Here is a 19467-nt window from a genome sequence, read left to right on the forward strand (position 1 = left end):
TCAAGAGCAAATACATAAAAGCTATGGGCTACTATTACAGGGTCATTTAAAACAATTATTGCATATTTTTAAACCTAGAGCTAGACATTGTGCTAGCACTACAGAAAACACAAGAGATGTTTAATAGGGAGACTAAAAGATTTTATATTTAATGGATGTGTGTGTGTGCATTTGGACTGAGACTGAGAATATGGCTATGAGTACCCCAGAGCAGAACTTCTCCTCCAGCTAACATTGGGGCTTGGGGGACTCCAGTCTAATGGCTATCTTGCCATATTCCATCTAAACGCAACATCCTCCAGCCAATGAGCCCTGCTTGCTGACAGAGCTACCAGTCTTACCTCTCATTCCTGGGGGAGGCTGATGGACGAGCTATGCCTGCCTAGTGAAGAGCAGAGTCCATTGTCTCCAGCAGCCCTGGATAAACACCTGATCCTTCATTCTTAAATAGGAACGTACACCGGAACCATGACATCTGAGGAAAACCAGCTTCTTGAAAGAAGATATATATAGAAAATAATAGACTCCTTGGGAAATATAAGTATTTCAGAAACCATAGGACAACTCTAAAAAAGTCTAGTCTTCAAGAAAAAAATTGCATAAATTAGATAAAAATAGAATACTATGAAAAGGAATATCAAATAGTTTAAAAACAACACATTCATAAGAGAATAAGTTGAAGGTATTTTCCCAAAAGTAAAATACCTCCCATAAAAATAAAATTATGAAGCAAAAAAAGATAAAAGACAGAGAGTCAGTCAAAGAGAAAAAGATAACAGGAAAAAGTGAAGAAGAAATTATTAATAAAATAATAGAAGAAAATTTCTCCAGGCTGTAGAATATAGAAATCTTAATATTGGAAGTGCCTGCTGAATATTCAGCAATGTGAATGGTTTAAAAAAGTCATTTTTGACAATATACAGATGATGTATTATAGAACTGTGCACTTGAAACGTATATAATTTTATGAACCAATGTCACCCCAATAAATTTAATAACAAAATTTTTAAATCCAAATAAAAAAATTGAAACATTCGTATGAAATTTGAGAACACAAAAGATAAAAAGGATCTAGCAAGCTTCCAGAAAGAACAATCAACAAGAAAAAAGCAATAAAATTTAGATTGGGAAAGGGAAAAACTGATTGCATGCAACTGATGGTAAGGTAACTTTCAGTCTACAGAAAATAGATATGCTCTATGAAAAAGAAAAGATAAAAACCATAGAAACTCCAAAAATAAAATTTTAATAAAAACTGCACAAGGAAATTACAGTCCAAATATTAAGCATGATTGTAAAATCATGGGGAAGAATTGATAGAGTGTAAGAACAAAGGAGCCATTTGAACTTTGACCTTCCTATTGGGCACATTCGTTTCTAGTAGAACAGGAGCTGGATGCTGATCCCGCAGAGGAAGAAGGGCACTCTGTGCCCCAGGGGCTCTGCAGACACAAACATTTTACAAAGTCCAACCAATGGTTTACTTCTTTCCAACGTCCCAAGTCAAACTATGGACAAAAGGAAAATCTAAATAATGATTATAAAATAGACTGCATATGTAATAAATTTGAAGATATTAAAATAAAGGTAGAACTAGCAAATTTTGGAAAGCAGATGGGAAAAAAAATTAAGAGGAGATTATGGTAGAAATACTAATACCCTCATCTAATTTAGTGAGGAAGCAAGGGTAATTATCTCACATTTATGAAAAGAAATAATGGCCTCCGTTAAAGTGTGCAGTTATAAAGATAACCCAATGAAAGAACGAAAAATGAGACATTACAAACTTTGGAAAGAAGAGGGGGGCATGAGATGTAGAGAAATTAAATTAAACCCTCATCTTTCATGGTAGGAAAACAGTCTCAGTTATAAATCAGGAAATAATAAATACGTTATTTACAGTTATGGAAGAAGCCATTGGAAGAGTTTCAAATAGGAAATATTAAAAGGTTTCCTCTGAGAGAGGCTGGGGGGGTCGGGGAAGGCAGAGCTGTTTATATTCACAAAGTGCAGACCAGGACAGACAGGGTCTGACCCCGTGACCTTTATATAGACGTGAAGCAAATCACTGTTGTATTAGAGGCTTAAAAAATAAAATAAAAAGCATCAAGGGATTTTGTTTACATGAAGGGATTTATTCTAGATAAGATTCCAGGCAAGCCTCCCTGAGGACATGCTATTTAAACTTTATCTTGAAATATGAGTAGAAATGAAGCAGAGTGATCCTGGCCTCAGGAGGAATTTAGTCCTTTGGAGATTGGGGAGTGGCAGTGGACCCTGGGAAGAGAGAGAGAAGAGCTTTCAAGGCAGAGGCAACAGCACATACAAACTCCCAGAGCGGGTGGGTGCATCACTACAGATGCCCTGGGGAGAACTGGCATCTGTAGTGACAAGGTCACAAAGCTACCCAGCTCCAATGTGAACAGCTCCCGCTAGGGCTGTGCAAAGGGCCAGACTGGAGGCTGAGGCTGAATCTCGGTGGAGGCTGAGGTTTCCTACAGAAGACCAAGATCAGGCCAGAGAAGGAAAGCTTGAGGATAGTAGGAGACCACTCAGAGCAGCCCCAGTGGGAAGAGCTGCAGGGCCCGAACCCTAGAGAAGGGAGCTGACGGGAGAGGGAGTGCTCTGTGCCCCAGCGCTTAAGGCGGCCTTGGCCTTCTCTCAAGGTTTCTGTCTCCAGTGCAGCATCAACTGCAGAGTCTATTCCAGAGGAATTGCTCCCTTGTTACTTCCTTTGCTTTCTCATAAATGGAATATCAGCAAGAAATGCTGAGCCTGTTGTTTCTATATCTTTCCCCTGGGCCAATTTACTATCTGCTCTTGGGGAGAGGGGAGGGGGCAGGCGGAGAGGGGAGGATCTATAATCTTTGTCTTGCTGGAGAGTCTCTTTCCAAGTACTGCTTGAGGAGATGAAACTCAGAAAAGGAAGAATGCCAAGAAAACAATCAAAAGAGCTTACATGTATTGAGAGCTTTCTCAGTTGCACGCACTGTGATAAACATTGCCATGCAGTTTTGCATTTAATTTATTCTTGAAAGCATTCAAAGGGTGACTACTTTTATTTTCTCCATTTTATACATAAGGGAGTCTAGGTTCACCCAAGAGCATGTAGCCAGGAGTGATCAAACTAGCATTTACACCGAGGTGGCCTGACTCTCAGAGGCCCTCCCCTGTGAATAGATTGTTCTGGAAAGGATGAGAAAGTAGCTGCATCTCATCTCCGTTTAAAACGTCTGAGTTTAAACATGTCCTTTATCACAGAGCTCTGCACTTTCACAGAGCATAAAATGCCAGCAGGAAATATACACGTTACTTCTACATGGGAATCAGCACAAGCAATGGAGGTGAGACTCCCTAGTGCTGAGTTTACAGAAGATCAGTCCAAACTGCTATTTTTGTTTCCTCAGAAATTTTATAAAAGGCAAACCTGCTCATCAGTGAGGTCCTTGAAAGTTGATACTATGTCTTACTCATATTTCTGCACAATACTTAACATGGTATCTAGTTCATAGGAGAAGCTCAATAAATGCTTGCTGAAGTGAGGCATTTTAGCTCAAAAAATGGCCATAATTTTTCTTACCCACCCAACCTCCTGGTGACCTCCACCACTTTGTGTGACATGGGTAAGAACATATTTCCCATGCAGCTCCTCAGGGCCTTGCATGCTTTGACTTATCCTAAAATGCGTTTAGGGAATTCCTGGATGGTTTTAGTGCCTTAAACCCCATGGGTGGTTTGTGCACTTTTTTAAACTTTATTTTTATTGTTGACACTATTACAGATGTCCCCACTCTCCTCCCTGCTTTGCTCACCTCCACCCAGCCTCTGCCCCCACTGTCCCCTGGCCATCACCACACCGTTGTCTGTATATTTGGGTTATACATATATACTCTTTAGCTCATCTCTCACCTTCTTTTATCCAGTCTCCTCCACCACCTACCACACCCCTTCCCTCTGATAGCTGTCAGTCTGTTCCAAATATCCATCCCTCTGGTTCTATTTTGTTCATCAGTTTATTTTGCTCATGGGATTCCACATGCAAGAGAGATTATATAGTACTAGTCTTTCTCTGACTGGCTCATTTCACTCAGCATAGTCATCTCCAGATTCATCCATGCTGTTGCTTATACATTTTTATTTTTTTAAAATAGATTTTTATTGATTTCAGAGAGGAAGGGAGAGGGAGAGATAGAAACATCAATGATTATAGAGAATCATGGATTGGCTGCCTCTTGCACACACCCCCACTGGGGATAAAGTCCACAACCTGGACATGTGCCCTGACCAGGAATCAAACCATGACCTTCTAGTTCCTAAGTCAATGCTCAGCCACTGACCCACACCGGCCAGGTGCTTATGCATTTTTAACTATGGAAGCACAACCCAACCTGACTGAGGGAGGCATCAAAGCCTCGAGGTTAAGCGTGCAGACTCTCCACTCACACTCTATACATTCAAAACTTAGCTCTATCACTTTGCAGACCGTAAAAATTTGGCCAAATCATTACAACCTTCTGTGACTCAGTTTCCTCAGCTATCAATAATTATAACAGCTTGTACCTACCAGGATTGCTGATAAAGGCTAAATGAGTTAATGCATCTAAAGCACTTGGAAGAATGACTTACAGAGAGCTAGCCCTTAATAAATGCCAGCTGTTATTACCTGGGGTGTGGCTCATTTAAAATGCACCCGGCTCAGGGGACAGCATAAGGCTCTCATTTGCCTGTGTACACATTTTCTGTCAGCCCTACAGTTATCCCTTCTGACAGGTCTGAAGTGATTTGGAACCCTCCAGACAGGGCAGTGACCTTTTCAACATCAAGTTAATTAAGGCTGGTGAGTAGCTAAAGTGTAATGTTTCATGTCTTTCCATGTAGTTCAGTGAGAAAGATTTATTAACTCATTAAAATGTCTTGTTAGTTATTTTCAGCTACTCAGAATGACTGCTCCTTCCAACCAATGACTTATCCCAGAAAAGACCAAGAATAGAATCTGACTTTATTGACTTCCTAAGCTGGCATTTGCGTCACTAGATTATGTTGCTCCAACATTAGGATAAAAAGCTTAAACAAGTGTGATGGTTGATTGACATTCACCTGCCTCTGGTGACATGCAAAAGGCTATGGACGTGTCATGACAAGGCCCTGCCAGGCTGGTGTCATATATACAGTGCAGCTGGCTGAGCTGGCTGAGCAAGCCCGTTCCAGGAGCTGGGTCCCCTCAATGTGCCGACCTGGCTTGCTGCAGCCCAGCTGACCGAGTCCCCGACCTCTCCAGGTGGCCCAGCCAACCGGTCCTTTTCTAAAACAGAACCTGGGCTGCTTCCCTGTGTGCCTCACCCTATTCCTTCAATCAAGTTGCAAATGAATAGTCTCCCTGTAGAAGTTCACTCTTTTGAAGACAGCAGAAATGCTACTCAAAATGCAACTCCCCCAATTTCCTTCTCACCCTCATCCTGCAAAATGTGCTTACGTCTAGTGTGCAATAATACATCTACACTGATATTTTTGGTCTATATGTGCACACGCTCTCTGCTTTCCAGTTTTTCAGGTTAGATCATAGAAGCAGTAGAACATTGATAATGTAAGCTGGGAAGGGGTAAATCCAGACTCTTTGATGACCAGTTGTGTGACTTTGAGCAAATTATTGACTTCGTGTCTCATGAACTTCAATAAAATGGAAGTAATAATAATACCTTCCTCATATGCCTGTTATAAGAATTATTTTTTTAAAAAAACCAGCTAAGATGCTTAGCAGAGTGTCTAGCAAGAGTTAAGTATCAAGTTAATACTGTCATTTTTGTCCTTACAGTTGTTACAAGCTGCTAGTGGACAGGGCCCAATCACTTCCTCATAGTGCCAAGCAGAGCTCAATATTTAATAAAGTGCTTCTGATAATGGCTATTGATGAGAATAAGAATGAGGGGCAAAATGCTAAATAAGGTCTAGGTTTTTAATAAAGTAGGCAAAAATGATTCCCTGAGCAACCAAATTTCTGAATGTGCTTCTACCATCATCTCAAGCTTCCTATTTATTATGACAATTTCCTGCTTTCAAATATTGAGCACTAAACAGGAAATTAGTTTGAGGATGATGGTCTCCAGCCAGAGAGAGGAAAGCAATTTCCGTGGCTAGTAACCAGATACTCTTCTGAGGAAATTTTCTTCAGAAAATAAATATTAGAACATGGAGTTTGAAATAATCTCAGTGGACTTGAAAATTTCACTCCTAGAAATGAAGGGCAAAGTTGCATTTCCTCATCTGAATAGCCCAAATAATCATCATTGATTTGATTTGATTTCCTAATTGGGGATTGCCTTGCAGACACACAAAGAAGGACCAGAAAGCAGGCAGCTCTCTGGCGACCCCCTCACTGTGTGGAGCCATTTAAGGTGCAGAAGCAGAGAAAGGAGGAGGCGGAGCTTGGAGGCGGAGTACAATGCAGGGCGCGCAATAAATATTTTATTAAATACAAAGATGATAATTTTTAAGACTTCACACTAGCATGATGTCCAAACAGGTATCTGGTTACCCATTAGTATTTCAGAGGAAGCCCAATGCTGATTACTTCAAAGATAACGATATTGCATAATAGAAACTTTCCAATATGCATTCATCTATGGCTATTCCACGTGGGCTGGAATCAACAGTAATTAAGGCTTCCAGGTAAATACAAAGATAAAACCCCTGAATTTCACAAGTAAAACAGCTTGTGTGTTCAATATTGTGAAGCTTACCAAAAACCAACCCCAACATGAAGAACGTCAAGCAATAAGAGCTTGATCCATCCTACTCTGATACATCCAAACACTCATACACTGTCATCATCATCAACCCATCTTCCCCTTTTACATGACACATCCTGAAAATTAATCAGTAGCTTTAGAAATAGGTTGTGAACCTAGCCAGTCCAAGGTAATACAGGTAGAGATGAATAGAGCTTTGGGGAGTATTTTTGTCATTAATGGCAAAGCCCCAAGAAAAATAATTCTGGCTCCAAGGTGGATAGTAAAAAAGCAGTAAGAAGCCAGGGAAAGTTGGCAGAGCCTTAAAAAGAAGGTGCCAAAAACAAAGTCAGAAAGCTAATAACCATAATATCTAACAGCTGCGTTGTGCTTGCTCTGTGCTGAGTGCTGTAATTGCATTCTCTCTTTAAATCCTCCAGGTCAACAAAGTAGCTACTATTATTTTCTCCTCTGCAGAAGTGAGAAAATAATTATCTTGATTCTTGTAAATATATATATATATATATATATATATATATATATATATATATATATCACATTACACGCCTTAAACATATACAGTTATTATTTGTCAATTGTACCCCAGTAAAGCTGGAAAGAAAATGACTGGTATTAATTTTTAGAAGCTCTAGTTAGTTTTTCAAATTTGTTCTTTTGTCTATTATGAGGTCCTGCTCTTATATTATGTTTTCTATCCATTTTATAATTTTAATAATTTTGAACATACTTATTCAATTAAAGACCCACAAAACTTTAAAAGTGATTATTTCTACTTCCTTGGTGTCTGTTTCCCCACTTGTGTCTGTTGCCTTGACCTCATGAAGGTCCTTTCCTTATGTGACTTGCATATCATTTTGGGGAGCAGTTTGTGGATTATTTTGTGTGAGATGATTATATTCCAGGGTGTGGAAGTGTCTCTGTAGAGGATTTACATTTCCTTTACCACTGCCTTAGAGGTCTCATGGTTCTTTTATGTACATCCTTTATTTTAGGAGTCCCATACTATACGGGTAATATAAATTTGAGAACCTATGAATGTTGCAAGACTGAATTTTTATTTTGCATAGATTTTTTTTACCACCAAGAAGCTAAGGTGGTACCAAAAGGCCCATGATATTTCTAGGAGCCTATGAGCATAGTTATCTAAGAATGTAAGAATGGTTGAACATTTGGAAAAAAATTAATGTAATTCACAACATTTAAAAAACTAAAGAAAATAATAAAAACCTTAATGAATTCAGAATCATTTATCCTTTCAGAATTTTCAAGTAAAACACCTCTTAGAAAACTAGGAATAAAAGAGAAATTTAACCTGATATAAAGTATCTACCAAAAAATACAAATATCACATTTAATGTTAAGTACTGGAAGCATTCTCTTTTTTTTTTCAATCTTTAATTTCTTTATTGATTAAGGGGGTGAATGGGGGATGAGGACACATATGGAAGCATTCTCTTAATGTCAGGGGAAGACAAAAATATGTGCTATTGCTTCCATTTAATTTGTTCTGGCTAGTTCAATAAGAAAAATTATTTTAAGATGGGAACAGAAAAAAGATGTTATATTTGCAGGTATTATAGTCTTCATAAAAATCCTACAGAAATTTACAAAACACTTGTAATAACAACAGTTTAACAAGGTGCTAAATAGAAAATCAATTTATAGAAATCAATGACAACCCTACATATCAATAAATAATTGAAAAACAAAACAATTTAAAAAAATTATTCCATTCATAATAGCCACAGAACTAAAATATCTGGAAGTAAATGTCATAAAAGATGTTTAAGATCTTTACTTTAAAAATTATACCAATTTTTGGAAGGACTTTTTAAAAACTTGAATGGATGCTTCAAATTTATAGATGGGATATCACAATATTATAAAGGCCTATGCAGTTCTAGTCAAAATCTCAACAGGCTTTTTCACAGAACCTAACAAGTTGATCTTAAATTTTTATGAGTAAAAAGACAAAATATTTTAAATATGTTTTTATTGATTTCAAAGAGGAAGAGTGAGATAGAAACATCAATGATGAGAGAGAATCCTTGATCGGCTGTCTTTTGCATGTCCCCTGCTGGGTATCAAGCCCACAACCTGTGCCCTGACCAGGAATTGAACCGTGACCTCCTGGTCCATGGGTTGATATTCAACCACTGAGCACACTGGCTGGGTGAGACAAAATAGTTTTAATTGAGTAGGGAGTTTCATTCAACCAGGCATCACTTCTTATTATAAAGCTATCATCATTTAAAATTTAGTGAAGTTTTGGTAAAGGACCCTAGTAAAACAAAATGGAAACAGAATACCAGGCCAGAGAATCTATGGATAAACCTTCTTCTATAAACCATTTTTTATGAAGAATGTTTCCCTCATCTATGAACACAAAAACTTAATAGGCTATCACAAGGAGAGCTAGTACCTCTAGACTTGGGTCACTCCCATCCCCAAAGATCATTATCTAAAAGTTACAAAAAAGGGAAGGAATAAAACATGGGAGTACAACATGCCTGTTCATACTGCACTTTGTAATGATCATTTTTGCATGCTATTTTTATTATTTATTTATTTATTATTTGTGTGTGTGTGTGTGTGTGTGTGTGTGTGTGTGTGTGTGTGTGTGTGAGGAACCTTGCCTCTCAATACTTTAGATGGGACATGTTTCCCATTGTATTTCACTATTGTCAACCATCTATAATAATAAAAGCATAACATGCTAATTACACCAGACAGCTGACCGACCTTCCCGATGACCTTCCAGACGAAGCCAGGGCTTCGAGGGCCGAGGCAAGCCACTGCGGCTGTGAGGCCGAGCCCCTTGCACAAATTTCGTGCATCGGGCCTCTAGTCCTGGATATAAAAAAATAGTCACCACATAGGTGAAGAAGCAATGTCCAGATTATATTTGAAGAGCTGGACCCCAAGCAGCCCTCTTTGGATCCACTTTACTTATACAGCCTCCAATCTAATCCCCTGCAAAGGGTAGCCGCTCATTAGCAGAAGACCAAGAAATCAATATGGATAAAGGATGGTAAAAACTTAATGTTATCTTGAGAGTGAAACAAAGAGAAGTTGGTGGTGGTGGGGGGGGACACTTCTAAACTACTATTTTCTATTTTCTCTTTTATATTCACTGACCAAAAAATAATAAATAAATAAATCCCTATTATATAATTTAGGACTCAGCAAGGAGAAGAGATTTGTATTAGTCTGCTCTGGCTGCCATAACAAAATATCACAAACTGAGTGGCTTTAACAACAGAATTTTTTTTTTCTCATAGTTCTGGAGGTAGGAGTCCATAATCAGGTGCTGGCAGATTTGGTTTCTGGTGATGCCTCTCTTGCTGGCTCGTGGATGGATGCCTTTTGGCTGTGTCCTCACATGTCCTTTCCTCCATGAGCTCTGGTGTCTCTCCCTCTTCTTACAAAGACATCATTCCTGTAGAATTAGGGCTCCACCCTTATGACCTCATTTACCTATTATTGCCTCCACAAAGGCCCTATCTCCAAATACAGTTACATGGGGGGTTGAGTAATTCAACACACAAATTTGGGGGGACACAATTCAGTCCATAATAGGAATCTCCTCCAATCTTTAGTCAAGAACTTCCCAAAATACAAATGAGAACTTGACTTATTTCTGACTACAAATCAATGGGGGAGGGGAGGGGAACAGCATGTTCAATAAATAGTGCTAAGATATTTTTTTACCCATATGAAAAAGTATAAGAAAATTAGGCCCTAATTCCAGTGCACACAAAAATACATGCCTGGACAGATAAAGTCCTAAATGTGAAAAGCAAAACTTTCAAAAATTAGAAAGTATTACAGAATATAATTGACATTGAGGTTCAGACAAATTTTTAAGTAAACTACAAAAACCCCATAAATTATAAAAATATTAATATATGTGACTACATCAATATGAAAACTTTCTCTAGGCTAGTATCATTTTTAGAAAAGCAAACAAGGTAAACCATAAGCTGACAGAGATATTGGTAAAGCACATAACCAGCTAAGGTTATGAAGGATTTATAAAAAAGCCCTTCAAAGCAATAACAAAAAGCCCAAAACCTAGTGGAAAAATGAGGTAAGCATGTGAATAAATGAAAAACCCTCAAGCCAAAAAACAAGATGAGGAAAATGCCTATTAATACTAGTAAACAGTGAAATAACATTTCTAAGTATTAGATAAATAAACAACATAAAACTTAATGACTAATTTGACATAGAGAGAATGTCAATACTTTAAGATGACTCCCAGGTTCTAGTTGAGCAGTAAGATGCATCATTAACCAGGATAGGCAATGTAAGAATAGAAACATATTATCAAAAAATAAAACATTTGAGTTTGAGGTAACTAAGGAATATCCAACTGAGATTTATATACCTAGATCTGGAGCTCTCAGGGAGGAGAAATTTGGCCCAGATTTCAGAGTCATGAGCATGTAGGTAGTTGTTAAGATTACGATTGTGTTTGAGATTGCTCATGGAGATGGGAGAGGACTATAGCCAAAAAGAATAAATACAATGAAGTCAAGGGGAAATGCCTTATTGGTGTGTTTTTTTTGGGGGGTGTTTATTTGTTTTTGTGTTTTAAGCCAATTTTGTTATTACTAAACCAATGTATTTGAAGTACAGGTCATTCCTGCCTCATTTGTCTCTTTAATAGAAGATGAGTTTGTGTTGGCATTTGAGAGACCTGTGCAATGATTCAATAGATTAAAGTCCCATTAGGGGGAGAAGAAACACTTGGAAACCTGCAAAACTGTATGTTTATTTTCATAAATAAGAATTTTATAACCAATCATGTTAGCCATTTTACCATACCTTGGAGAAATTACCATTACTGTCATTGTTGATTATGGGAAGTTTCTAATGTTGATTAGCCACACAGTCTAAAGAGATTTGACTTTGGAAATATAGACTCCTTCGCTGTGGAGATTTGCTTTTTTAGTCTTATTTAACAAACACAGGAAGGTCAACTGCACGAGAGGTACAGTACTGTCTTCTCTTTAGTTAGTGTCCCAAATCACATGTATTTTGTTATTAAATATCAAGATAAAGAAGGCAAAAATATTGTATTTAATGGCTTTTGTTTCTCAAACATGAAGGGAAAAAAATCAAAACCACTTTAATTCAATAGAATGAAAGCAGTGAGTATTCCACAAACTGAAGCAGAATTTTAGCCAATATCTTTGTAAGATTGTAAAGTTATTCTATAGCTGCATCTATATAAAATGTGTAATGTGTGTAAGTTATTCTTTGTTTTTAAATATATATTTATCATAACAAAATTTCTGGACCTGTGTCACTCTAATACCATTTCATAAAAGAAAAACCAATGATTTTAAAATATATATCTAAAATGTTTACCAACTAAACATGTATACGAAGATATACAAATTGCTTTCTTCATATAATGAAGTTTAATATCCATGCCAAATAGAAACAGAATAATCTTTTCATGTGCTAAATTTCTACATGGTTTAAATCAAAAAGTTTCTATTGCATTTGTGAAAAATGTCATACAAAGAATTAATACATGAGCTATTAGCAACACAACATCATAAACAAACAATATACCATCCAGACACATTTTAATTTTAAAAACACAGATATATTTACTTATAACATACAATGAACTTTTATGGTTTAGAGTGAGCACTGACATAGAAGTAAAAACCTAAATGCTCATAATTTGATCAAAACCAACAAGTTTCTTTACGAAGAGAAATTTTAAACATAAATCATATAAAAATCATGAGCTCAACTTAATCTTTACTTACTACATTGATAATCACCCATTATCATTGTACATATTAGAGATTTAAAGCACAAGAAAAACATTGAAGCAAAAACACAGACTAGATTTTCTCCAACCTTCTTCTAAAACTGACTATAGTCATTCCCTTTTCTCATATGCCATTACATTTGTGACACAACTCAAACACTCAATTATACTATGTGGTTTAAGCTGATGAAACTACAGATAATTCATTTGGTACCATTCATGGATTTAAGCTAAATTGAATCAATGAAACTAGCTCCATTAATTACCTCCTGATTTGATAGATGCTTTATGGTTGCCCAGACATTTTAAAAGTCTTCCCTGATTCCACACATTCTACAGGGTGGTATACTTCTTCATAAACAGTATTTTTCTTCCTTATCAACTTATGGGGACACACTTTCATTCTCCATCCAAGTCACTTAGACTTCATGGTAGGAAATGTGCTAATTTCATGTGGTAAGAACAAAAATCAGACCCATCCATATACCAGGATATTTTCTGCAAAGCAAAAATCTTAATAGTATTTACCAAAAATATATATATTTAATAACAAAAACTAAATAGACTAACCTTTAAAAAAAATGGGTCTATTCTAGGATATCACATGCATACAAGGAAGCTACAAAGCTTCTGCTCTGAACTTCAACACTAGACAGCCAGTGGTCTAGTTGTGTTCTATTTGTAGTGAACTGGCTGCTTGTTAGCAAAGAGTCCTCTATACATTTATGTAAATCACACACAAGCAGTAATGACCTTCTGACAGAACCTGTGTTGGTATGAAACATTCTGTGCCTAATGTATATGGTACGTAAGAGTGATGACAAAATAACTAAAGAACTGAATGCTGTAGTTATTTCAGGAAAACAGGACTATATATCTATTTAGCCCTCCCTTGAATAAAGTTTTCATTTAAATGCTAGTAACTTCCTTATTTTTAGAAGATTTTCATATCTCTGATAGTCTTTGGGAACCAAGTCTTAAAGCACCATGATATACGTCATTTCTTAGCATTTCTTCCTCATGTGTTTTTATGCATTGCTTCTCTCAAAGGAGACTTCCTCTATTAATAACTCTGTGACTGAAGAGGCCTTTGCAATATTTTAAAGTGTGTGAGTGCATCTGTACAAGTATGTGCTGTTTATATGTGTATATCTATACAGTCTATTTCTATTCAGATTGGCACAAGTTCAGATGTCATGCTTTCTGTTTAGCAACTAATCTATTCTACTTTCTGAAATTTTGTTTTTGCTACATACTGAGCAAAAAAAAAAAAAAAAAAAAAAAAAAAAAAAAAAAAAAAAAAAAGGACGTATAGAGCGAATTCTGTAGGAGAGTCAGTAAATAAGATAAAGATGCCCTCCTGTTGTTCTGCAGCCACAATTTAAAAACACAAATGTTTCCTAGATGAATTAACTTCATCTTTTTGTGAAGAAGGTAGGTCATTTAGTGAAATTTTCTAGGATATTGGTTTATGAGCTATAAGCTGGAAGAATCAGTCTGAATAACTTTATATTAGTATGGCTTCACAAGTACAGAGAGAGCTGACTGACTGCAAGCCACACACACATGTATAGGCTAGTTCTGTCTTTTATAGATGACAGCAGGAAATAACACTCAGCATTAGACAGAATGCATGAAGTATCATATGAGTCTGGCATTTAAATATTCCCCAAAAACATAACCAAAAATCTTTTAATAAATTTAACTAAATGTTTAAAATTACAAACTTTGTTTTTAGTAAATACAAAGTCACCCTATGGCCATAGGAAAAAATGAGTAAAAAATTACCTTATGGTCATAGCATCATGTTTTATAACTAGAAGTCCATGAACTCTCAATAGTTCATGGTGAAACATGTGAAACTAAAACAGGTGAAACATCCTTAGTATGAAAATGTTTTTAGTTAACATCTCCTTTATTTAATCTGAAAAACTCCTAATGTTCCAATTCAACTAACAAACCACTTGTTTACAAATGTCAGAAAACCAAATTAAGATTAATAAAAGAGTTCCATAAAATTAAAACTGAAATCTATCATTAAAAACAAATATCTTAAAGCCTGTTATTGGTTATCACATAAAAGCTATATGAATATTCATAGCACCTTCTCTCTATAAAACAATACCCAAAGCCAAACCAAGATCTCTATTGCTCACTCACATAATGGCCTCAAATCTGTCAGTGACTCAGTTTGTGGAGCTACTCTGAGGCCACCGAGAGCACCATTCCCCCACACACAAAAATTTCCACATTTGGGAGGTGAATTAACTTTCATTATTTATGTTAAAGTCATCTCCAAAATGAGGCCCACACTTTTCATTCTCTGTGAATGATTTCTTCCATGGTTAGACAGCATATTTCAGTCTTTTTTTTTTTAAGTGATTAGTTGTTCATCCCCTCTAGCATATACGCATATACAAGAGAAGTATCACATCCCCACTTTTCAATTTTTTGCTCCAGTTATTGTGGACTATCACCTTCTTGAAATATATTTAAAATGCCAAACTTGGGTTTAATGTACAATAACATTGTTTTCCATTAAGATGATTCTAAAAAGTTCCTGCAAATCTAAGCTTTATAGTATGATGGAAAGGAGAAAAAAGAGACACAGAATATCTATATTAAAAAAGGAAAAGAGAAAGAAAAAACTCATTAAAGAAAGAAAAGAGAAAGAATCACCTTGACAATTAGTTATAATTTATTATATTTAATATCTTATTTTTATAAATGACTTAAAATAATTAACCCTAGGCCCAGTAACAGTATGGGAATTTAACATGAAAAAAACACGTAGTCTATTTCCCTAGCAGCACAAGATTGTTGCGTGTAGCCTATGGTACTTTTATTGTCCCATCTGAAAAATATGCCTATGAGTAGACCGCACAGTCTAGATTTTAAACTAGAAATATAGCGCCCCATTTATAATTTATTCTCCCAGATTAATATACTCTTATATCATTGTCTCTTTCCAATACTGTTACATTATGGTGTCTGTTTCTACTTCCTATTTGTGGAAAGTATTAAAATAGCTGCTAGAAAAAAATACATCCATTTTCTATAGCATTATTCAGTACTTCATATAACTACTCTGACTCCAAATGGTTGGTTATATAATCTGGTGGGAAAAATATTTTAAATTTATGATTGATAATGAATTATATGAAAGCACTAGCAATTTAAATTTATAATTTCTACATAACAAAAATATTCTTTAATATTACAAAAATATATTAATTCTATATTTAAGGAAAACCTGCCTTATCTCTTGAGAATTAAAAAACAAACTAATACAACTATGCTTTTCTCCATATATACCTAACAAGGCAATTGTGAGTAAATATAATCAATCCACAAACCAGTAATTGGAACTAGTTTCATTATGATAATTTTATAACTTTTTTTTTCAACAATTTCTAGCAGATAACTTCTAATTATACAGAAAGGAATCTGCTAGAAAATCTAAATAGAACTGGCTTGAAAATAAATATTTGCTGATATCCTTAGGGACAAAATATGACAAGGCAATCCTAATAGAAATAAGGCAAAAAGCAAGTGAAATTGAGCAGTGACAGATTCTTCATAAGCCTACATTTTCCTTTTGTAAAAAATGGGAGCAAATTCAATCTTTGGAACAGCCAATATTGAGTTCCCTAACATGAGGAAGAAGAGAGGTATATTATTGGTAAAGGTAGATTGGGTCACTGAAAATCCATAGAATGCCAGAATTTGCAAACCATCAATCTAGGCTCAGTAATATAACTGGATGTTCTTTTATAATTCCTTCCTGAGTTATGTGTTATGAAAGCCACAAGGATTAAAACCTGAAGCTCTTAAGGGAGGAACATGACAATATTAATCACTAATCCACTGAATGAATACTTCCTCCTTCCAAAATGAATACCTTGCCTTCTTTTTAATTCTTTTAAGGTGGATTTTGGCTAAGGAGGAAGAAAGAATGGAATGCCAACAGTCATGGAAACATTTTAATCTACTGCCATTTCCAAATTATCTCTGAAACTAAATAATAAATTGTTTATTCAGGAGTTTATTGGTTTAAAAATAGTACATGCTTTCTTATTATCATTTAAAATTCTATGCCTTCTTAGATAAGTGCTTTAGCATAGGCTGCCATCTAATAATCTCACTTCTAAATTTTTAAAAAAGTATATAATAGGAGTAATTCCATTCTTTTTCATCCTTTACAAAAACAAGTACCCAGCTGTCTTCCAGGTCAAATTCTCCTCTATCTAGATCTCTTAATTTTCTATATGACTTCTAAAAACACATCCCATAATGAGAAGTCACTCTCCTTTAGTAGCTATTCAAAGTTATCTGCTCTTTCCAATAGGTCTCTAATTTTAAAATTCAGTAGGTAGTTTTCAATCATTTTGTCACATCATGTTTAGCAAGGACTATATCCTTATTATTCAAGTATTATAGCCCTTCATTTTTCTTATAATCAATACACTCTCTTTTTAAAAATCATCTATGCTACAACAGCATAGTCTTTGCTTTGTTCATTGTCCTCATTTTCTTGTGGACCAGTGATTTTTACTTCTGGCCTTGGTGGTCTTTCAGGGTCTAAGTCAACCTGGAGGAAAACAGATCAAAACAAGATATTTAGCTCTTTAGTTACAAAGATAATAAAACTTACAAGGAAAAAAATACTCAATATTCCATTTAGGTATATAAATATTCAACTAAGACCAGTTCCTTGGGTTCCTTTGTGTTTTAGTCTCTCATCACCCAGTGAACACACCAGTCTCATCACCAATTGTACAGAAGCCCTTTCTGGGACCATAACCCACTCTGTGCTTTAAGGGGGGCACATACTTATTTCCTGTGCTTCAGGTTTTATTTTTCTTGATGTTTTCCTTTATTTCCCTTTGAGCTTTTCAACAGCGTATTTATACTTTTCATTTTCCCATTTTCAGAGAAAAGGGAAGAGAAGCATGCAGCAATTCTACCCTCATGTCTCATTAACCCAGTCCCATACTAGCTGTTCTTCTATTAGTTTTCTACAGGAGCTTACAAATTCTTTGTGAATATGGTACAAAGTAGCATAAAGTATCAAGCAGATAAGAGCAGGACAGGATATGAAAACACAGGCAGCATTTCTCCAACAGCAGCCTTTGTCCTTGCCACTTGGGCTTCTCCTATGTTATTAATGATATTGTCTTATTTAGTCTGTCTTTCCCCACTAGTCTGAAAACTAAGGGGGTGAGATTAGAATTAGGTGGTTCTCAAACTCTGTTCCATGGAGTCCTGGAGGCTCCACAGCCCCCACAATGGTCACCTGTGAGGAGAGAACAGGACCAGCTCCAAGTCCCCCACCCCTACAGGCCATGATTTATGTTCTAAAAAAGAAAAAAAATTACCAGAACTATCTCTTATTTCACATTCTCTAATAACTCTCATGAAGTGTCTCAAATAGCATCTTGAACACAGTGCAAGAACAATAAATGTCAGTTGATTATTGTGTATTTGTCATGTATTTCCTGCTGTTTCCTACAATCTTACCACACTTTGCTTTAAGAACTGTGATGTGGAACAAAATGTTATATGGTGAAGTGAATTTTTAGTCATTTTATAAATAGAGAATCCTTCCGAAAAATTTAATTGTTAATGTATAATTTATAATTCATATAAATCTGGCTTTTCATGTAATTGGTTTGCTTAGAGTACCTATACTAATACAAATAGTATAAAAAGAAAATATATTATCATTATAAGAGAGATGAATCAAAAAAGATCGAACCTTTTGAGTGTAACTGCTCTGTCTTAGGTATGTGTATAGTCCTTAAAATCCATAACTAGTCACATATCAGGCACTTGTTCATTTGATTTCCAATACATACCCTTGATATACTAGTATACTTCTAATACTTCTTCTTCAAATTATATAACCTTGATTTTGACTGATACCCAATTCCTATGAAAGACCTATTTTTAAAAATTTAATTTTATGGGATGGTTTTATAGGTTTCACATTTATAAAAACCTATTTGGGTCATAACATTAAATGAAGTGAGGCTACTGGAAAAATGCGTACTTGGATTTACTATCTAGGTCCCACATAGAATTTATACTTTGATTTTATGCTATAAGCATTCATCAAAGGCTACTATAATAACAAAGAACTTCATGACAGTTTGCATTATTGTGTTTCCTATATGAGTCCCCAGACAAGAGATTTTTCTTCTTTTGAGAAACATTTTTTTTTCTTTTGCCTTGCTTGAGAAATTAATTTTGTTTCCTTATGGAGATAAAGGGAATCATGTAATTGACTGAATTCTTTTTTTTTAATTTAGCTACAAACAACTTCAGAATAGAAATTTTAGCTAAGTTTTAATAACCATGTAGAACTACGTATGGGAAATTTCTTATAGAATAGGGCCATGAGAACCTCATGCTGAGACAAGATGAGAGACACATTGAGTGTTTTCATTTAGTTGTTAAGAATGTTTTTGCAGCCTGGCAGGTGTGGCTCAGTGATTGAACATTGACCTATGACCCAGGAAGTGATGGTTCATTTCCTGGTCAGGGCACATGCCCAAGTTGGGAGCTCTGGGGACATGCAGGAGGCAACTGATCAGTGATTCTTTCTCATCATTGATGTTTCTATCTCTTTCCCGCCCCCTTTCATTCTGAAATCAATATATATATCCTATCTAATAAAGGGGGAATATGCTAATTGACCATCATGCCCTCACAAAGATGGCGGTGCCCACAGCCAGTAAGAAGGGAATATGCTAATTGACTGTCATGCCCTCAAAGACGGTGGCACCCACAGACACAAGATGGCGGTGCCCAGTCCCCTCAGCCCCCCAGGCACCCAGGACCAGCCCAAGGCACAGGCAAGCCTCGATGTCAGCCGCCCAGCTGCCCAGGGCCAGCCCGAGGTGCAGGAAAGCCTTGATGGCGGCT

General features: G+C 36.0%; 1 protein-coding gene across 3 annotated transcripts in view; it reads right to left on the reverse strand.

The window, feature by feature from the left end:
* Positions 1 to 13822: 13822 nt before the first annotated feature.
* The window catches only part of DCDC2 (doublecortin domain containing 2), a 172602-nt gene continuing 166957 nt past the window's right edge, over positions 13823 to 19467 (reverse strand). For all 3 annotated transcript variants that reach the window (XM_079776599.1, XM_079776598.1, XM_079776600.1), the window contains one exon: positions 13823 to 17131. In XM_079776599.1, the coding sequence (XP_079632725.1) occupies positions 17027 to 17131 (105 nt within the window). In that variant the 3' untranslated portion in view covers positions 13823 to 17026. The remainder of the gene's footprint in view (positions 17132 to 19467) is intronic.

This window comes from Cnephaeus nilssonii (assembly GCF_951640355.1).
Source record: "Cnephaeus nilssonii genome assembly, chromosome: 7".
Classification (NCBI taxonomy): Eukaryota; Metazoa; Chordata; class Mammalia; order Chiroptera; family Vespertilionidae; genus Cnephaeus; species Cnephaeus nilssonii.